We start from the raw sequence: 21,779 nt of genomic DNA on the forward strand, positions 1-21,779 counted from the left end.
GAGGGTCAGAGGGCGGCATGCTACGGGTGCCCGCGGGGGACAAACCACCGAGGAGGCGCAAGAGAGAGCGGCGGCCGCTGCTGCTGCTGCTTCGGCCGGACAAGCGGCGCCAACTCGAGCCGCCGCCGCCCTAAAGCGCACGCGCAGACTCCGAGCGACGCGTGCGCAGTAGGGTCCGGTCGCCGCGCATGGGTGGTGCTGCTCCGGTGAGACTTTTGTCGCTCCTTTGCGCTCGCCCCTCTCCCCCGCGGGAGATATTTCGCTCCGCCAGAGGTGCGGGCTGACTTCCGGCATGTGGACAACTCTCGCTTTCTCCCGAGCAGAGAGTGAGGAAAGGAGAAGCGGGGTGAAGGCGGGAGTCCTTTGGGGTGTTTGGGGAGGGGGAATAGGGGGCAAGGGACCTGCGACCCTGGGCCACTTCCAGAGCCTTGCCGGTGGCCTGACCCCGCCAACTCGCTGGACTCCGGCCCCAGGTGAGGAAGTGTGGCCCAGTGGGTAGAGCACGTGCCCTCCGGGCATAGAGGCCAGGCCCCCTCCTGCAAAGTTCGACCCCAGAGAGACTGCCAGTCTGGGCCAGGGACACTGCCAGGCTAGACCAGAGGGCTTGACCCCTTGCAAGGCATTGCAGGGGGTCAGTCTGGATGACCCTTGGGGAACCTCTTCCAACTCCACAGTGCTGTGATTCCTGCACTGCAGGGGGTCGGGGCTGGGTCAGCTTTCGGGGTCCTTTCCAGTTCTACAGTTCCAGGATTCCCAGGCTGCTTCCTTTGTAATCCAGAGGGCTTCTCTTTCCCTCTTCAGCTCCAGGCATCGGCCGAAGCCCTCCTGCTCTGCACACACGGGTGTGTGAAACTCATGCAGTGAAACTCTTTAAGGGACCTTGAGACTGCCTGCTGTTTTTCAGAGAGCCTTCCTCTAGTTTTTTGAGAACTTGTTACTTCCCCTCTTAAGGCCGACAGAAGTTATGTCAAGGGGCACATTGGGCTTGTTACCTTTTTATTTATTTGTTGTGTTTATGCACCACCTTTTTCCTCTTCTCCTGCTCCTCATGTAACCTGAAAGCTGCTCTCACATAACTTATTCCCCCTTCCCTATGCAGGATGATGACAGGCGAAGGAGAGGCCTGAGGCGAGGGCGGCAGGGCCAGGCCATGGCTGTTTTCGACACCCCACAGGAGGCGTTTGGGGCCTTGCGCCCGGCCTGCGTGCAGCTGACCAAAGCCCAGACGGCGGAGAACGTGGAGCTGCTCCGCTCCCAGCTGCGGACGGTCAGCGACTCTGCCCTGCAGGAACTCCAGGAATATGTCCTCTTCCCCCTGCGCTTCACCCTCAAGGTCCCAGGGCCGAAGCGGGAGCGCGTGGTCCAGACCGTGGCACAGTGCGTGGCCTCTGTGCTCTCCGCCACGTGTGTGAAGAAGCCCGAGCTGCTCCTGGAGCTGTTCTCTGAGCTCTGCGTCTGCCTGGCCTCCCCCTCCAGCCCGCAGCAGCTGGCCCCTCTGTCGGAGGAGCTGAAGGAGGCTGTATTGCAGGCGCTGCTGGCTCTGCTGCATTCGGCTTCCGGCGACGTCCTGGCAACTCTGTACCAGCCCTCCAACCTCCCGCACCTGGGCTTTGCCGTCTCCTTGCTGCTCTCCCTGGCAGAGCAGGAGAAAGCCAAGCAGCTCAAGATCACAGCCTTGAAATGCCTGCAAGCGCTGCTTCTGCAGTGTGACTGCGAGGGGGGCCACCGGCCCCTGGGCGGCGAGGAGGCAAAGCGTTGCGGGGATCTCTTCGCTTCCTTCCTGCCCGGGATCTCCCTCACGCTCTCCCGGATCATTACGGGGGACATGAAGCAAGGCCATGCCGTCGTCGTCTCGGCCATCAAAGTCTTCTCCCGGGCGGTAGCTTCGGTCATGGCAGATGAGCAGCTGGCACAGATCCCGCCAAAGACGGAGGCATCTGTGCCGGGGCAAGGCAGACTCTCAGGGCTTATGGTCCACCGAGGCCCAGACTGGGCAAAGAGCACAGCAGCCAAGCTCTCCATCCTGATTGTGAAGGTGGTTGGGTCTGTGTCCGTTCACCCTCACTGGAAGGCGAGGATGGAGCTGGTGGAAATGGTCCAGCTCTTGATGGCGACCTGCGGCCGGTCTTTGGTCGACTCCGTCGGCCAGCTCCTGAAGGCCTTGGTTGGCTTTGTCAATGACGAGAGGCCCGAGATCCGAACTCGGAGCAGCGAGGTCCTGCGGAGCGCCGCAGAGCAGGGAAGGGTGGCAGAGAATCGCCTTCTTGCTGACATCCTTTCGGAGGACCTCCACTCCCTGGCCACCGCCCTTCCCCGCCTGATGAGCTCCCAGGATGACCAGGGCAAGACGGTCACCTTGAACTTGCTCCTCGGGTACTTGAAGCTGCTGGGCCCCCGGGTCAACCTGGTTCTGAACTCCGCCTCCCACCTCCACCGCCTCTCCAGGGCCCTTGTGCAAGTCCTGGAGCTGGACGTGAGGGACGTGAAGGTTGTGGAGGAGCGGCGTCTTGGGGACGTGCCGGGACCTTTGCAGTGCAGCAGCAGCGCCCAGAGAAAGTGCTTCCGGTTCTTTGCCGACGAGCGCATATTCTCCTTGCTCCAGCAGATCTGCCGGGTCCTCGGATACTATGGGAACCTCTATTTGCTGGCAGACCATTTCCTGGGGCTGTATGGAGAGTCCGCTGTGTACCGGAAGCAGGCGGCGATGGTCCTCAACGAACTGGTTGCTGGAGCAGCAGGGCTGGAGGTGGACGTCCTTCATGAGCGGGAAGAGGTGGCCAGTGCTGAGGATCTCGGAGGTGTCGTGGCTTCTGTGCTGGAGGAATACGTGGACCAAGCCAACTGGCACCTGGTCACTAGCATCGAGGCTGAGGAGGTGGCCAGTGAACCAGAGGCAAAGGGCTCCGGGCTCCTTGCTGTTCCGCCTGGCCACCCCCTTCCTCTTTCAGATGCCAAGCCCACCGTCCACACCATGAACGGCAACATCTGGCAGATTTGTATCCAGCTGGAAGGGGTGGGCTGCTTTGCTTCCGCGCTCAAGCAGGACTTCCGCCCGCTGCTGATCTCAGCCTTGTACCCTGTCCTGGAAAAGGCAGGAGACGGCACTCTCCTTATCAGCCAGGCAGCCAGCGGGGCCATGGGGGACATCTGCTGCGCCTGCGGCTACGGCTCCATCCCGGACCTTATCAATCAGAACGCCGACTACCTGGTGAACGGCATCTCCTTGCACCTGCGTCACCAGGCTCACGTGCCCCATTGCTCGCGGGTCCTGGAAGCCATGCTGAGACACTCTGATGCCAATGTGCTGCCCCTGGTGGACGACGTCATCCAGGACATCCTGGCCAAGCTGGACCAGCATCACGCTGACCGGGCGGCCTCGTTCCTTGGGGTCATGCACACGCTGCTGCTGAGGCTAGGTACCGATTCACTGCCATGCTTCTATCCTGCGTTTTCTTTCGAGGAGCTCAAGGCATAAGCGGCTCTGTTTCCCTTTCACAACAACAGCCCTGTGAGGTAGGCTCAGCTGAGGGATGGCGACTGGGCCAAAGTCATGCTTCGTGGCCACATGGGAATTCAAACCCTGCTCTACCAGGTCCCAGTCTGGCAATCTAACCACTTCACCACCCTGACTCAGAGTAGAAAATCCACAGCACCCCCTCCAAAACGGGGGACCTCTGCCTTGTCTGTGCTAGCCCAGGGCTCCTGGCCTTGGTTGCCATGTGTTGCTTAATTCACCCATTTCTCCCTTTCAGAAATTCCGTAGCCGAGTTAGGAAATGAACCAGGGCCTTGGATCCGGGCTGGTAACATCTGCACCTGCGGTTCCCAAACTTTTTTGGGCCTCTTGGTTCCCCATACGCATGCCCAGTGCCCCCAACCCTGTAAAAATCACTAATCAGGATAGCGCTTTGCACAACCCACTAAGGAAGAGAACGGCACACTGAAATTCAAAATGGTAACACAATTAATGGCATGTTTATTCAAAATCCAATTTAAACTATTTAGTTTAATTAATTCAACAAAGCGGATGAACTTGAATCATTGATACCAGCTTTTCAAATTCTGTTAGTCCTTTAAACCTCTGGCACCCCCTTCCTCCCCCCCTTGCCTCTTAGTGCCTTCCTAGGTAACCCCACTCTCCCCCATGGGGTGGTGCTCCCCACTGATCTACACTGTGTGGGGATGCCAAATGACTCAGGAATAACTCTGTTCATCTTTGCATGGGATTTCCTTCAGAGGGTGCACACTCAGGAATGCATATGGGAGAGTGATCTTAAGCACTGAGGATTATAGCCGACTAAATCATACTTGTGAGTAGACCTATTGAAATTGAGGCACCTGTGTCATGCCCTTTTACATTGCAATGGGTTTGCTCTGGGTAGGATCCTCACAGGAATCATCCCACAGGTATTCAGAGTCAAGATCTACCTCTTTAGAAAGGAGCAAATTGAATTCCTTGAAACTTCTTTCCAGATAAGTTTGCAGCCTGATTCTCCCAGTTCCAGAGGAAAGCCAGGAGAATTTGTAGCTGTTACCATGCACAGTACCTCTTTTTTATTTTTTAGAACTTTGTGAAGGAATCAAAATATCTTATACAATGAAGCAAAACGAATGAGCTGGCAATTTGCTATCATAGTTCTATAGTATATGGGAGCATGAAGAGGTTGATCAAAAATCAGACCAGAAAATGGGATTATCGTTCTCTCGGGATCAAAGAGGGTGAGTGGTAGTGGGTGTTGGTATGTAGTCAGTACCTAATAAATCTGGTTCTGTGGGAATTTGCCAGCCATGATTTTGTTCCTTAATACATGTCAAAAATATCCACCCTGCGAGGGCTTAGTAGTCTGTTGGCTTGGTGGTGTCTTGTGAAACACACATCATATGATTCCACTCTTCTGCAATTGGGATGTGTAGGGCCTTCTGAAACCAAATGTGAAGGGAAAAATCAAACATATTTCTCCATTATTGGGCAATAGTCAATCTCACCGCAGCCAAGAGTTTTATAAACTAGTTCTGCACGGTCGTCTTCAAATATGGATAATAAATATAGCTTGGCATGGAGCATGGAGATTCACTGCTCTGCGTCTTCCCTGTGTGGCTTAGCCCTCTTTCCCCAAACTGGGACTTAAATGTGCAGTATATCCCAGCTGCCCAACGTAGCCAGGTTTAGGATTACTGTGTTGGGCTTGAAGAAGTCATGCTTTCCTCCTCTTGCCAGCTTCCTGGTTTGCGGTGGAGCGCCGAACGGTGAAGGATTTGGAGCATGAAGGTGGCCGTATCTCGGGAGCAGCTGAGCAGAGTGAGGAAACGCTTTCCCCGCCACTTCTCACCGCAGAGGCCATGGAAGAGTTCTTCCTCGAGTACGTGAAGCAGAAGCGGATTGCAGAAGGCAATCTCACAGAGGAGGAGGAGGAGGAAGGTCAGTGCAGCTGGAAGCCCTTCAGGTCTCCGGTCGGAGCCCAAGATGCTCGTCCCCTACACGCACGACCCTGCATGTGCATGGAACGCCATAGCTGCGTTTGGGAGTGTGGCAGCATCTAACCTTCGGAACTCCCTGCCTACTGACGTCAGGCAGGGGCCTTCCCTGTACCCTCTTTTGGTGCCTGCAAAAAACATTCTTGTTTAGACAAGCCTACCCAGATGGGTGTGAGTTTTAACCTGTTTTAAATTATTGTTAATCTTTCATGGATAGAGGAATAGTAAACCACTTTGAGACTTTTTTTCCTACAGTCAATAATAATAATAATAATAATAATAATAATAATAATATTTATTTATACCCTGCCCTCCCTAGTCAAGACCGGGCTCAGGGCGGCTGACACCAATAAAATTACAATAAAACGTAAAAGAAAGAAAAACAATGAATTAAAACACGAGTTAAAATATGGTTTAAGCAGTGCAGCATAAATTTTATGGGGGGGGAAATGTGTTTAAGTTGCACCCTGTATCGTTCCCATAAGTGCCCACCCTCCTTTCTCCTTCCCAGAAGAACAGCTGCCTGCTGGGGAGCCAGAAGCAAACGAGCAGAGCCTGGAGACTGAGAGCCTGTTGCCAGCCCATGCCCAGACCGCCAAGGCCGTGATGGAGAGATGCGCCCACTTGCTCTCCGACAAGAGTCTCCGTGTGCGGCTGAAGGTACGCCTTGGAGCAGCCAGGCCACCAGATGCTCTGCTGTTGGCCCAGCCCTGGAGACGGCATCTCAGAGCCAAGGGCCGGCCCTTGCTTTCAACATGTAGAACGGCAATGAAAGGAGCTGCTTCGAGCATGTCCACAGTCCCTTTCTCATGCGCTTTGGGTATAATGCGAAAAATGGGTTAAATGACACAGTGCTTGGCCTCATGTCTTGAGGAGCACATCCTCCGTTTCTGGATGCTCTGAGATAAGGGTGTCAGGTGCACTGGGTCACCATAGCAACACCAGCGAGGCTGAATGTATGATTTTTTGCAGTCCTTTGCCCTTCAGGGTTGTGGAGACAGGTATAATGGTCTCCAGGGCATTGTTTTTAGTATGTCCTGTTGTCCCGAGCTTGACTTGATGTTGAGCCCTGCCCTGGTTGCTGTCAGGGTCTGACTCTGAATCTTGTCAGAAGAAGAGGTTGTACGTTTTACACAGCAGCATTTCGCTAGCGTGGTGGTAGTGTTGGCAGATCTCTCTGCACATAGGTAGATAGTAGTGTCTAGCTTCGTCTTGCGCCTGGAGACAAAAAGCACGTTGTTCCTTTGAACTGTGCGGGAGAGGAGTTTTCCTCTTAACCGGGGACTCTGGAAGAACTCTCTACTGGGAGCAGGAAATCTCTGGAGACTCTGCCGGGGCTCCACACCCTCTGGTGACACATCACGCAAATTGGGGGGTGGTCAGCTACCAACCGACTTCCGCAAGTGACCAACACATTTTAGTCTTTGAAAAAGAGATCGAAGAACAAAGCAAGAGGCTGAACACTCTTATATCGTAGAATCACTCATCTGGCTGTCTCCAGCGCCACCTCCGTTTATGCCATTGTGTTTCTCCTCTGAATTCTCCTGGCAGGTCCTGGATGTCTTGGAGCTCTGTGTGAAAGTGCTGAGCCCCCACGAGAGCCACCTCCTTCCGTTGGCCCATCGGACGTGGCCTGCCCTCGTCCACCGCCTGACCAAGGACGACCCTCTGGCTGTTCTCAGGGCCTTCAAGGTGAGCCTGTTCAGAATCCTCAACACCCCCTTAGAGCCAGGAAGGGGCTGAACTCGACCCCCTTCCCAGGTCCACCCTGGGAGGCAAGGGAGGAGCCAGCTGTCTTGACCACAATCTAGTTTCGTGGGCCTGATCTGAATTTAGGGCTTCCCCCTATTATGTTGTATTGAATTTTGCAGATTCTGAAAATGAAGGGTGCTAAAACGTAATGTGGCTTGGGAATTCAAAATATATTTTGGTTAAATTAATGTAATTTAGTTTTCTTGGTAAGGAAAATTGCATAGAATTAATTGATTGCCAAGTATTTCCACTTACATCACCACCATCATTTAGCATTAGCTGACATTTTTCAGAAGGTAATTATAAGTTATTTGGTTTTCCAAAAGCAGTATAATGTGATTCTTCATCAGATGTAGACTTACCAAGCTAAATGCTGTCTAGTCACAAAAATAATAGCAGATTTGAATTCCTCACACCCAAAAACAAATTTTAAAGAAAGAGATTTGCAAAAATTAAGTTCCACCCCTAGAATGGCACACCCTAGCCCTCTGCTTAATAAAACTATTTTTTTAAAGAAAGAGTATGTGATGTTTCTGAATATCAGCTGCTGGAGACCACAGAAGGCCAGTCACCACAGTGGCCAACCAGATGCCTGTGGGAAGAAACCCACAAGCAGGATTCGATCACAGGAGCCCCTCTCCCCTCCTGCAGTTTCCAGCAGCTGGCACTGAGAAGCATCGCTGCCTCCAAAAGAAGGCAAGTCTACCGATGAGAACAACGCCTATTTGCAATAAGCAAAACGGGGAATAAAACTAATAGCATGACAGTGCGGTCCACTGCTGAGCTCCGTAGTGCTAACTGAGTCAGAGTGTGCTGGGAGTCCAAAACAGGGGGCTCCAGGCTGGTTTCCGCAGTTGCAGCCTGGCTGAAAAAGCAAAGTGGAAAACAGGGTCACCGGGGAAAAGTGGCGCAGCAAAGAGGAAATCTCTCTCTCTATGTTTCATCTCCTGTTTGTTTCTCAAGGGTTGGTGCAAGATCTGCTCTTCTTCTTTTTCTGGGGGGGGGGGGGATTGTGCTCCCCCTTTAGTGAATCTGGCCCAGCAGATACTTCCAGTTGCCAACTGACATGGCAAGGAAGAAGCATTCGTTGAAGACGATGCCCTCCGGGCTTCTAGTTCCGAGATCTGGCCTATAAGGAGAGCGTTTGAAGTGCAAATGGTTTGAGCGACTTAAAGCTAAAAGCGTAATACACAGGGGGGCCCCACCTTGCCGGTGGGGGGGGGGCGGACAAAAAAACCCAGCCAAGCCTGCAATACCCAGCCAACATCTCAAGGACCAGGCAGGATTTTTTTATGCGGGAGAGGAGAAGACGTTATCGAGGAACGCAGTTACCTTTTCAGCATTTTGAGATACGCTGCCAAGCAGCAGGGAAGGTGATATTTTTTAATTATAGAAATCCCTTTGATCGCGGTGGCCTCCTTTCTGAAACTGCAGAGAGGGAGGGAGAGCACTTCAGTGCGGCAGGGGACCCAACCCTCCCTGTGCTGGGTGGGCCTCCTCTTGGTAGCTGAGTTTAGAATCGTAGAATTGCGGAGTCGGAAGGGATCCCAGGAGCCATCTAGTCCGACCCCCTGCAACGCCTAGAGGTTTAGCAGTTCTTGCGCTTTCTGGTCTTCAGTCCTTGGCATTATGCTGCAGGCATCCCCAACTTGCTCAGTTGCTCTCATACCAAGAGCTGCGCTGCACTGTGCAAACAGTGTGCAAGCCCAAGCTGCAGTATTTGCTCTGAGCCCTCCAGATTTGGGCTGAACGTGGCATAGAGAAACAACAATCATTTATATTTATAGCCCGCCGATCTGACTGGGTTTCCCCAGCCACTCTGGGTGGCTCCCAACAAAGTATTAAAAACACAACCAAACATCAACCATTTAAAAACGTCCCTGTACGGGGCTTCCTTCAGGTGTCTTCTGAAAGTCAGATAGCTGTTTTATCTGTTTGGCATCTGGTGGGAGGGTGTTCCACAGGGCAGGGGCCACCACCAAGAAGCCCCTTTGCCTGGGACTTGGCACAGAGTGGCTGTGCTCTGAAGCAGAATGAAAAAGAGTCTTGCATTTCACCGCAGGGGAGAAGGGGAATGGAATGGAGTATCCCGGGAAAGGGCACAGCTGGCTGGAAAACTGCACAGGAGCCCTCGATACTGCAGCATTTTGTTGCAGATTGCACTTGTTCAAGCAAATGTGACTTGCCTCTATGAATAAGAGCCCGTTTGGTGGAATTTCCACAGGTGCTGTGCACTTTGGGAGCCCACAGTGGCGACTTCCTGCAGCGGCGATTCTCCAAAGACGTCCTGCCCAAGCTGGCAACCTCCCTCGTCACCCAGGCCCCGGTCAGCACCCGCGCAGGGCCCATCTATGGCCACACCCTTGCCTTCAAGTTGCAGCTGGCCGTGCTGCAAGGCCTCGGATCCCTCTGCAAAACTCTGGACCTTGGTGAGTAGTTAATCTGTGGGACTCCCTCCCACAGGAGGCAGTGATGGCCACCAACCTAGACAGCATTAAAAGAGACTTAGGCAAATGACAACAGCCGAACCTTTGTAACCTTAGGATAACGGAGCTTGTTGCTTGGGAACTGCAGTACCAGGGGCTTTGCCAGCCTGGCGCTTGGGATCGAGCCAAACTCAGGGCTGACAAGAGCTGCTTTCTGCAGGGCTTGTGTGTGCCACCAAGGAACTCTGCCTTGCAGCTGATCCAGTCGCATCTCTACCTGCCCGGTGCCAGGTGAGAGGCAGGTGTGTGTGCTTTGTGGGAAAGGGCCTTGTAGAGACTGCGACTCCGTGTGCTCCTGCCTTCCCAGGAACCAAGTTTCCCTTGCCCACCCCGAGGCCTTGATGTGCTCTGCAAGCCCTAAACCTTGCCCAACCCTCCTTGTTTGCAGATGCAAGCCAACGCTTTGCCCACCCGGCCGCCTCCCCTCGTCTTCCGCTGACGCTTCTCTCTTCCTGTTCCCACAGGTGAGGGCGACCTGAAGAAAGTGGAGGAGGCCTGCCTCCCCTACCTCAGCGCCAAGCAGCCTGCCAAATTGCAAGAGGCCGCCTGCAGGTAACGGAAACGCAAGCAACACAAAGCCTTTCATGTTGTACCTGGAACAGGATTTCATAGCAGTGTAGGGTTCCCTCGGCCATCAAGTCTAATCCCCCCTTCTGCAGAAAAGCTGCCCCCTCCTAGATCCATAAATATGCTCCAGGCCACGTGCCACAAGCACACCACAAAGCCGGCTGCTTCAGGTGACTCACGCAAGCGAGCCAAGGTGCTAGGGGCCTTGCCCTTCACTCAACAAGGACCTGCATTCATTCATTTCATCATCATCATCATTTTTTTTAAACCCCGCCAATCTAGCTGGGTTCCCCCAGCCACTCTGGACAGCTTACAGCATATATAAAACATAGTAAAATATTAAACATTAAAAACTTCCTGATACATTTATACACTCTTTAGGGAAGGTTTAAATGTTTTATTGTGTTTTTAATATTCTGTTGGAAGCCACCCTGAGTGGCTGGGGAGGCCCGGCCAGATGGGTAAAAGGTAAAGGACCCCTGACAGTTAAGTCCAGTCACAGACGACTCTGGGGTTGTGGCGCTCATCTCGCTTTACAGGCCAAGGGAGCCAGCGTCTGTCTGCTCCGCCGACAGTTTTTCCAAGTCATGTGGCCAGCATGACTAATCAGCTTCTGGTGCAACGGAACAATGGTAGGGTATAAGTAATAATTTATTATTTATTATGATTACTGCTTGATTGTAAAAAAAAAAAGCCTTGACACAGTTTCCAAAGGGAATAAAACAATAAAACTATCTGTAAAAATAGTAATGAAAACCCCCCAAAAAACCCAGCCCTTTGAACCATCCCATAGATAAAAGTCCGCTATGAACTAAAAAGAGATTCAAACATACATCCACTTTCTACACGTGCAGACTGTCCTTGCAAGACCGAAAAGTTTGGAGTCCAGTGAAGGCGCCTGACGCCAAGTGGCAAGGGGTTCCAAGGGGTAGCTGCCACCCCACTGAGAGATCGAGTTCTTTCCAACGTGGAAAAGTCACCCTGTGGCCTTGTAACAGTGCCAGCTCTGCTGATCAAAGCGGTTCAGTGAGCGCCTGTGGGGTCAGGGCGACCTTGTAGGTAAACTGCTCCCAAGTTCTTCAGGGCTTCCTATACTAATATTGACACCTTCAACTTGGCCCGGTAGCAAATCAGCAACCGGTGCAGATTTATGAGCACACACAAGTGTGCCCTCCCCGCCTCCTGTCAGCAATCGTGCTGCAGCATCCGGCACTAACCGCAGCCTCTTGGGATTCCAGTTCCAGGAATCCCACCATATAAGTCTCTTTGGAAAAAGGCAAATTTGGCTGAGTGGGACGCCTGCCTTGCCCTGCCTGCTGTTTTCACCAAACCAGGCAAAGGTGGCTTCCCCCCCCCCCCCAAAAAAAACCCCACCCATTTTCTTTCTGTTTTCTCTCTTCTGTCCCTTTGGCCCTGAACGTCACTTGCGCTTCCCTGAGCCCAGATCTGTTTCTCTCCGCCGCTTGGCAAATCCTGGAAAAGGACCAGACCCTCTGTTGCCGTCGTGGCTTCTTAATTGCTCATTAATACATGTTTAGCAAAGGAAATTTGGAGGAGGAAAGAAACCCCGGCCAACTCACGTTAATGGCAGAAGTGGCTCTGTTGATGGGGCTCCGACCAAGGCCCAAATGCCCTGGGGGGAGGCAGGTGCAGGTGCGACTTTTCCCACCTCGAGAGTTTCTGCAAACTTAATTCAGGTTATGTGAGCCTCTCCCTTCCCTGAGGTTAAGAGGACCTGCTTTGTGGGTGCCCAGCCTGAGTCCTTCCTACCAAACAGAAGACGGAGAGGAGAGAGGAAATGCGATAGCCATCTCCAGAGATCTGAAGGGCTGCCCCATGGAAGAGGGGGCCAGCTTGCTTTCTGCTGCTCCGGAAGGGAGGACCCGAACCAATGGATTCTAGTTGCAAGGAAGGAAATCCTGACTCAGCCTTAGGAAGAACTTTCTGAGCGTGAGAGCTGCCCAACAGTGGAACAGACTCTCCTGGAAGGTGCTGGACTGTCCTTCGCTGGAGGTTTTTAGGCAGAGGTTGGGTAGCCATCTGCCACGGATGCTTGAGCTGAGATTCCAGCATTGCAGGGGGGTGGGCTAGACGGCCCTTGGGGGTCCCTTCCAATCTGCTTTTTTCACGCCATGCACTGTTTTATAAGGTTCTATAATGTCGCTTGTTCCTCTAAACCAAAAAAAAGGCCCCAGATGCTGCGACCTTTCTTCATGGACAAAGTGGGTAGAGAGTTTTTTTCCTCCCTCTCTCATAACACACAAACATCCAAGCTGAATGTTGGAAGATTCAGGACAGGTCAAAAGAAGTCCTTCTTCACTGTGAAACCAGAATGCTGGCCTAGGTGGGGCACTGGCCTGATCCAGCAAGCTCTTCCTATGTTCTTCACCATCAGCTGCAGGGCCCCAGATTCCTGCCCACCCCAGGCCACGCCAAAAAGGCTATTCTTGGAAAAACCAGAGCATCGACGACAGTCTTTTTGCAAAGCAGATCGGCCTCTTCCCACCGTAGAGAAGCTTCTGTGCTGAGCAGCCTGCTTCCAACTTGCCCAGATGAGCCAAACCCAGCGAGACGCTCCAGCTCCGTTCAGCGCAGACCCGGTGGGTTTGCACAAGCCAGCTATTCCGAGCCGTTTCTCGCCACGGTTAAACAGGCGCCACTCCGTGCGCCCGGCTTGGGCCGCTTCATTCCCCGCATCCCCATCTGCATCTGCCAAGTTGCAAGCTCTGGTGCAGAGCCCTGCCAAGCGAAAGCTTAAAAACAAAGTAAAAATCAATAAGCCACACTTGAGCAAAGCAAATACAAAGGCGAGCACGCCAGCTTGGATTAACCCGGGCATCTTTTGCCATGGAAACGGAGGTTGCTTGGAAACTGCTGAAGTAAATTGACACACACACACACACACATAAATTGCAGGAGTCAAGTTGCTCCTTAAGCTATTCAGCCCTCTGGACCGCCAGGGGAGCATCTTCGTCCAAGAGGAGAAGGGTCTTGGCGTGGAGGGAGGGTCCACCCAAGGTCAGACTGGACCTGAGGTGGCCAGGCAAGAAGTGGAGGCACCTGTCGGAAGGGGTCAAGGTGCATCTGCCATGCCAGGCAGGGGAAGGCGGCCTCCGCGCATCCCCTTGAGGCTTTGCCTGTTCAGGTGAGAGCCCTTCCTTGGCCCCAGGCCAGTCTGCAACCTAGACAGAGCAGAGGCTTGACAGGCATATGTCAAGAATGCTTTGATGGTGTTTCCTGCTTGGCGGGGGGTTGGACTGGATGGCCCTTGGGGTCTCTTCCATCTCTACGATTCTATGACATTTTTCTCCCATATTAAAACTATGGGTCAAATTTATTGTATTGACTTTCTTGCCGAAGACCACTCAATCGACTTACAACCAAAAAAGAAACAAAACCCCCACATAGATGCATTCGAAACTTTTTAGAAGACGCTGCCCACTCTTAAGATGCCACAGATACCGTAGTTACAGGCCAAAGGCCTGGGAGAAGAGGAAAGTTTTTGCCTGGCGCTGAAAGGTGTCATAGAATCATAGAGTTGGAAGGGGCTTCTATGGGTCATCTAGCCCAACCCCCTGCAATGCAGGATTCTCAAGTAAAGCATTCATGACCGATGGCCATCCAACCTCTGCTTTGAAACCTCCAAGGAAGGGGAGTCCACAACCTCCGGAGGGAGTCTGTTCCACTTCTGAACAGCTCTTATTGTCAGAAAGTTTTTTCTGATGTTTAGTAACTTATAACCTGAAGCCATTATTTTGAGTCCTACCCTCCAGAAAAGGAAAAAACATCAGTGGTGAAGGCACCAGGCGAGACTCCCTGGGGAGAACATCCCACAAACAGGGAGCTGCTGCAGAAAAGGCCCCGTTCTTGTGTTGCTGCCCTCCAGACCTCTCACGGCCTCTGGCCTTCATGATGACGTTGGTCAGTTCATAGGGGGAGAGGCGGCCCTTGAGGCATTGTGTTCCAGATCCTGCTTGCTCAAGTGTGGGTGGAGAAGCTAAGCCTGTTGCTCACGTCGGCTCTTTCACCTAAAGCACCTTTCCCCCAACAGTAAGAGCACCAGAAGGGCCTGCTGGGTCCAGCCAGTGGCTCCATTCAGTCCAGCATCTCTCTCTCTCTGGATTCATGGGAGAAATCCTTTCTCCTCTCCATTCCGCACGTGCACCTTCTCTCCCCAATAAGAGCATCAGATGAGCCTGCTGGATCAGGCTGATGACCCTTCTGGTCACAGAATCAAAGATCTGGAAGGGACCCCCCAGGGTCATCCAGTCCAACCCCCTGCAATGCAGGGATCTCAGCTCAAGCATCCGTGACAGATGACCGTCCAACCTCAGCTTTGAAACCTCCAGAGACTGAAAGTCTGCCACCTCCTGAGAGAGTCCGTTCCACTTCTGAACAGCTCTTATTGTCAGAAAGTTCTTCCCAGCATCCTCTTCTCACTGATGCTCCTAGGGGAAACTCGCAGGATCTGAGCCCAGACGACTCTCCCTTCCTGTGGCTTCCAGCAACTGGGATTCAGAAACATCACCTCCGACTGTGGAGACAGAACAAAGCCATCATTCCCCCTCCCCCAATAGCCATCTCCTCCTCCATGAATTTGTCCCATCCTCTTTCAGAGCCACCCAGGTTGGTCACCATCCTGGCCTACTGCAGGAGGGAGTTCCACAATTTAACTCTGCGCTGTGTGAAGAAGGACTTGCATTTTATCCGTCCCGAATCTTCCAGCCTCATTGGACGTGGCTTAGTGAGGACTTGTAGCAGCTGTGCCCGAGCTCTGCCGGCTTGGAGGTCCTGGTTCAATCCCCAACATTTCCCATTAAAAGATCCCTGGTGGGAGGACTGGGGAAGGGACCATTGCCAGTGGCTGTGGGCAGCGCTTGCCAGCCTGAGGGTGCCAGAGCCGGATAGGACCGCCCGGCCGTTTGGCTCGGCGCGAGGCAGCTTCGTGCGTCTGTTGACTCTGGCCGCCGCCGCCCGGCGGGATTCAAGTGGGATTAGGCTGCCAGATGGCGTCCAATGCCCGGCGGGCTCTTTGGCTGTTGCTGCCAGGATGAGGCAAGCTGTGCGCATCAGTCAGGGCTGCAGAACAAGCAAGCTGGAGTCCCTGGTAGAGTTTCTCAGGTGCAAAGTGCGGGGTGACGACAGCCCGGCTCTCGGCATGGTTTTGTGGGCACAGGATTGGGCTGAGGGGCAGGGATGTGATGGAGCATCTGTGAATCATAGTGCTGCAGAGTTGGAAGGGGACCTCCAGGGGTCATCTAGTCCAACCCCTGCAATGCAGGGGACCCCAGCTAAAGAATCCCCACCCAACCTCCATTTAAAAAGCTCCAACAAAGGAGCATTCACCACCTTGGAAGGTGTCAAAGGTTTAATGGGCTGCAGTGCATCACAGAGCCCCATCCTTGTCTTCCTCTGTGATTTATTTTATTTTATATTTCATTTCATTTATTGTCTCCAGGCAGCTCGAGGTGGCTTTCATATTTCTCCCCTTCCCCATTTTATCCTCACAACAACCACCCTGTGAGGTAGGTTAGGCTGAGAGCGAGCGCTTGGCCCGCAAGGTCACAGCCAGTGAGCTTCGTGGCCCAGTGGGGGACTCAAACCCCGGTCAACTGGGTCCTAGTCCAGCACTCTAACTGCTATGCCACGCTGCTTCTATACTCAATGAATAAACACCATTCGTTGTGGAGCCCGTCTGGTCCTCCCGCGCGGCTCCTCGCCCAAGAGGATGGATTTCTCCAGGTCTGCCAGCCGTTTCCTAGGCCACGGAAGAAGTGCTGTGATTATCCCGCTAGGAAAGGGCTCTGCTGAATCCCAATCAGGCCTGAAGGGCCTCTCTTGGCTTCAAGAGAGGTGGCTTGGCTGCGGAGAGCATCTAATTCCAGCCTCTGAGGCCGTCTCAGTGGGCACAGTGGAAACACACTTGCCACAAAGAGGCAGGGAAGCGGCTGAGCTGGGTGGTGCCTTGCCTGGTACAAACAAGAAGTTGAAAAAGCTACGCAAATCCATTAAAAAGAGAGAGGAGGAGAGACTGGTTTTCTGCCTGCAGTCAAGTCTTTGGTGTTTGGATTTTGCCCCGTTTCCGGCAGCGACTCGAGAGTAGGCCAGTGGTTGTTAAACTGCCCACCTGCAGGAGGGTAATTTTGGATTGATTTGTCTGGAGAAAAGCCACAGAAACCTGTCATGGGAAATCACACAGGTTTGGGGGATCTGTCTTGGGCTGTCTAGTTGGTGCCGTGCTTTGGAACTGAGTTGCTTGATCAATTTGATTTGATTGAGTCCACTTATATTCTGCTTTTCCACAATGAGCTGTGGCCAAACCACATTACGGCAGACGTTCAAAGCATCAAAATAGGGAGCATTGGAAATACCACTGTACAAAATGCAGAGTGTGTCAGTAAATTCAAAAGTGACAAAAATAAACAATTTGGCTCACACAGAATTACTTCAGAAACCAAAACAATCTAAGCTTTAAGTACATGAACACATTTAAATTTAAGCTGTTTAAATGTTTCCAATCCTGATTAAGGTAATTTCTAGCAAAGTAACAGTATTCACTGGTGTTTTGGCCACAGGGTATTTCAGGGGGCATTTTCTGCAACAGCAGATCCCACACCTTTGGAACTCACTGCCTGCTGAGCTCGGCATGGCCAGCAGACTGCAAATCTTTTTGGAAAGTTCTTAAAACTCTCTCTCTCTCTCTCTCTCTCTCTCTCTCTCTCTCTCTCGGTGGGGTGCCTGCCTCATTTCTTTGATTTCTGTTGGCTTTGATTATATTCTAGCAATTTTGAGTGAGCTTTTAAAGAGAAAAGCATGATTTATCGACGCCAGGTCCCTCCATAACCACCGCCGTGTGCATTGGCTTCTGTACCCAATATCTGCATTGGAGGACGAAGTCCCGTGGAAGAGCACAAGCAATGGCAAGATTGATAAGTCAGTGAGAAGGTAGACTGCACAATGAAACTGTTTGCAAAATTCTGTGAGAAGGAGAGAGAGAGAGAGAAGCAATGGAACCGCTCTCTTGGAATCGCCCGGGTTGGCCTTTCCCCCAAACTGGGGTTCCCCAGTTGCCTTTGGACTACAACTCCCATCATTCACCATGACTGCGGTGACTGGGGCTGATGGAAGCTAGAGACCAAATGAAGTGGAGAGCGCCAGGTTGGGGAATCTCAGCAGCCACGTCACACTTTGAATTTTGTTTATGTGCAATTCCTACTTTTAATAGAGCAGGTTTGGGAAGACATCATAATGTCATCTCAGGTGTTAAGCTAAGTGTGTGTGTGTGTGTGTGTGTGAGAGAGAGAGAGAGAGAGAGAGAGAGAGAGAGAGAAGGTACCTTATGTTTGCGTAAGATAGATAGATAGACATTCCTTCCAGAGATTTACTTCTTTCTCTCACAGCCTTTTAAAAATTTAATCTCCGAACTGGCTGCTTTTATGTAATCACATTCTGAAAATGCAGCTAACTCTGAACCTACAGTTATTCACCTCCGTGCGGGAATGTATTGATGAAGGAAGTTTAAAATAGGAAGTGGCAATGCCTTTAATCAGGACTCCCTCAATTTTTTTCCCGGGCTTCGGCTCGCAGCAAATAAGCATGAAGGTGGAGAAGAACGCTTATTTAGCACATTGCAAGTTTCCAGGGGGCTGACTGTGCCGTGAACCAGAACCGTACTTTGGGGGGAAGGTGTGGGGAAGAAACAAGAGGCTTTGTCCGGAGGCAGGGCTCCAAATGAGTTGAGACGGGGCTGGTGTTCTCCGCAGCCGTCCAGGATCAAACATATAGATTGCAAAGCAACCAGGATGAATTAACATCCTTTGCCATTGATTAGGTGGAGAGAGGCTGGCAGGGAAGCATCTCTGCGGAGCAAAAATGCTCTCCGGCCACCCAGTCCAAAAGAATGGAAGAAAACTCACGTGGTGAGAGCAAGAGAAGTTGTTTGATTTGAAGACGGGGCAGTGGTTGCAGAGAGTGGACTAGGAAGGCAAGACTTCCCTTAGCTGCGATGTGAGCCTGGCCTCGATTTGCTGCGATAACGCTGTGTCAGTATGAAAAGCCACCACCCTGCACCCATTTAAAAAAGCTGCTGAGCCTTCAAAGAAGGAATTTGGGGGAAGCCTGAAAGGGGGGAAGAGCGATGTGAGGCTCAAAGGGAAGCAACCTCCGACCATCATTCTGAATGATGCGATTTGGCGATTCCCTTTTTATAAAAGGAGACAATCAAGGGAAGAGTCCGTACTCTGGGAACAAATCACAGGCACCGATCCATCACTAATGGTAGGTGCTGACGTACAGTGAAGCTGTACGTTGGAAAATACGAGACATAAAAGGATGTCCTTCACACAGCACATAGTTAAACTATGGAACTCCCTGCTGCAGGAGGCAGGGGTGGGCACTGACTTGGATGGCTTTAAAAGAGGAGGAGACAAATTCATGGAGGAGGAGAGGGCTGTCAACGGCAGTTGGAGGCAGCAATGTTTCTGAAAAACAGTTGCTGGAAGCCATAGGAGGGGAGAGGGATCTCGTGGTTGGCAGCGTTTCCCAGAAGAGGCATCTGATTGGCCACTGTGGGGACAGGACACTGGACCAGATGGGCCATTGGCCTGATCCTGCAGGCTCTTCCTACATTCTAAGCATTCTTGTGCTAAGCGATTGATGCTCAGAAATAGCCATGTTCCTTGCAATTCCTTGGCGCTTTGGGGAGGAGTCGCCGGGCGGTTTCTCCATCATGTTCAGGAGACCTTTACTTGGACCAATTATTCTTTTCAGAGGATGCCTCAAGTCAGCATTTGAGGAGAGGAGCTCTTGCTCAGGTGGACACGATCAGCAGAATTAATGAAAGAAGAGATCCCCACCCTCAATGCTGTGCTAACCCTAACCCAATAGGGGGGCTGGGGTGAGCCTGGGTTCCCCAAATCCTGGATCCGGTATTATTAGAGCCATTCGGCTGTGGAACGGACTCCCCTGCGGGACACCAGCAGCCCAGCTCAGAGCTGAGTTGGGCCTCCCCTCGCTTGCAGCCTGAATGGATCTAGCCTGAGATACTGGCGCAGGCTAAATGCCTTCGAGGAGCTTACCCTTAAGCTCAGCTGGTTAGAGCAACCAAGGCACAAAAGTGGCAAGAAGAGCTTGGGGTTTATAACCTTCAAATGGAGAACTACTTAGCCCTTAGGCCACGTGGCCTTAGAAACTGGATTTTTGGTCAGGATGGCAACCAAGACAGAGCATCCATCATTGCCGCCCATTACTCTACTTGGTACCCCCAAATTAAGACCAGTCGCTCAAGGCCCCATCACCTTGAGAGACTGACCTTCCCACAACAACACAGGGCCTTTGCAGAACTAAGATTCCAACAGCATATTTAGAGGGGAGATAGTTGGGAATTCCCCATATGGATCACAAATGTATACGTACATGGATGCCATCAGGTAGAGGACATCACAGACTATCTGCTGATTTGCCCCCTGTAGACAACGCCCAGAGGGAAATTTATATCGCCAGTTCTTAATTGGCTTCCAGGTCGATCTGCACAGGAAGTGACCTCCTTTTGAACTCCTAGCAGATAAACACCTATATATTACACACCAGGTAGCCAAATTTGCACTGGCAGCCAAGAAGCTCCGTTCCAGCTTTGTGAATGCACTCCAATCTTTAAGTTTTAATGCTTTAGATTTCTTTTTACGTTGTAAACTGCTACAGGTTACGTTGTATGATTGTAGAGGAAAGTTTTCCTTTTATTCTCTGTCGCCCATTGTAAAGGCCTTTGGCTATACACAATAAAATGGATCGACAAGAGCCCAGTCTTTGACGCCCACAAGATACGGTGTACTCTTCTTCACCGGATGTCTTTAAACAGAGATTGGGCAGCCACGTTTCAGGGATTCTTTAGCTGTGATTCCTGAATTGCAGAGGGGTTGGACCAGATGACCCTTGGAGGTCCCCTTCCAACCCTGCAATTTTTTGATTCTAGGCTTCCCATTGACTCAGCTTCTCCTCCCTGCTTTTGTTTTTTGTCTCCGCAGCGTTTTCCTCCACCTGATGCAGGTGGACCCAGATGCCGTCTGGCTCTTCCTCAGCAACGTCTGGTGCCCCCACCCCTACGAGCCCCCCCACCCCAGCCTGCGCCCCGTGAAGCTGGCCGGGGCGGAAAAGAAGCGGGATGAGTTCACCGACAATGTTGGGCGCCTGCTGAGCGAGCTGCAAGGGAGGGAAGGAGCAGCAGCTGCACCCTGAGGGCCACCCTTGGAACCTGGGGAGACAGGAGCCTTTTGCTAGGAGCTGGGGGTCCAGTGGCGCTCCAGGCAGCAGCAGCAGGAAGGGGAAGAGGAGGGTCGACGGGGGAAGATCCTCAGGCAGCATTGTGCAGTTGCTGAAGAGGAGACTTGGAGGTGCACCTCCTTGGGGGAAGGTCTCAGCTGGCCAGAGAACATGACTGAACATGAGATGGGACCTCAGCTTAATGTGGAATAGGCACCTCTTTTGTGTCCTTTGATTCCCCCTCGTCCATACGGCATTCACCGGGAGCAGCCGCTGCCCTAGACATTCTCCCTGCTCAATCTGGAATTTCTCTGATCCATGGAAAATCCAAGAAGGACACCTGCTCTATCATTTTTATTAATTCAAGAAAGGTTATGCAATATTCTGCAAAATGCAATGTTGTGAAACAGGATCTGGTGTGGCAGTTTACATAGTGCATCTACAAATACAGACATGAAATACAGACATGAAATAAAGCCAAAATAAATAAACCACAGGCCTGTTTTGCTGTGATAGGTGGCAGTGGCTGATACTATAGTATAGACATAATGGTTAAACAAGACAAGGTTCCCCTGTTACTCCATGTTATTAAAGTATTCAGACACCCCGAGTCGCTACGTTGTCCATATTTGTTTGTAGGTCGTGGTGGGGGGGTCCTCAGCCATGTTCCTCCTGGCTTGCAAATGAAGTCAGATCAAGCAGGTAGGAAGTTGTCCTTCTTTGCCTTTGTCTTCTGCCAGCTTTCCCTGGACACCTTGGTCCATTTTTTTCTTCTTTTGACATGGGCTTTTTTGAAGTGGATCAGGCGGCAGGGCTGCTTGAAAGAGCAAGTAGCAGGACTTCCGGTTCCGATTTTCAAGAGACTGATGAACCCCGAAGCAAAGAGTGGTCCGTTACCCAGGAGCAGCCCAGTGCAAAACTTTGCCACCTGCCTCCTCACTCCTCCGCCAATTATTTGTCGTAGGCAATCTTTGCAAACTCCGTCACCCGTTAATCTCATTGCTTGGCGGAACCGTTCAAAATATAGTGCGATTTTTTAAACACGGGAGAGAGAGAAATAGGATGCCACTCTTTCTAACAACGTTGCCATTAAATGCTTGGGCTTGCTTCCGAAATAGTAGATCTGTCGGAGTCCTTATTCTGCAGCCATGAATGGCATGCAGGGTTAATGCAAAGTCGCTGTTGCAGCGGGGGCTGCCCTTCTGCCAGAGAGTTGGGGAGGGGGTTGCAGGTCTGTGCAATC

The 21,779-nt window shown here is 51.9% G+C and overlaps 1 protein-coding gene across 4 annotated transcripts; it reads left to right on the forward strand.

Annotated features, from left to right (window-relative positions):
- The first annotated feature begins 46 nt into the window (after positions 1-46).
- Positions 47-21,146, forward strand: TTI1 (TELO2 interacting protein 1). 4 transcript variants are annotated; one of them, XM_060277409.2, is made up of 8 exons: positions 47-206; positions 1,100-3,416; positions 5,218-5,418; positions 5,986-6,134; positions 7,026-7,166; positions 9,451-9,655; positions 10,177-10,264; positions 20,302-21,146. In XM_060277409.2, the coding sequence occupies exons 1-8, from the start codon at positions 189-191 to the stop codon at positions 20,510-20,512; spliced, it is 3,330 nt and encodes a 1,109-aa protein (XP_060133392.2). In that variant the 5' UTR covers positions 47-188; the 3' UTR covers positions 20,513-21,146. The 4 variants fall into 4 exon arrangements, with proteins under 4 accessions (XP_060133392.2, XP_060133394.2, XP_088529636.1 ...); XM_060277411.2 differs by lacking the exon at positions 47-206 and adding an exon at positions 230-326; XM_088673510.1 differs by lacking the exon at positions 47-206 and adding an exon at positions 255-273.
- Positions 21,147-21,779: the final 633 nt, after the last annotated feature.

The sequence above is a fragment of the Zootoca vivipara genome, chromosome 7 (assembly GCF_965207765.1).
Source record: "Zootoca vivipara chromosome 7, rZooViv2.hap1.1, whole genome shotgun sequence".
NCBI lineage: Eukaryota > Metazoa > Chordata > Lepidosauria > Squamata > Lacertidae > Zootoca > Zootoca vivipara.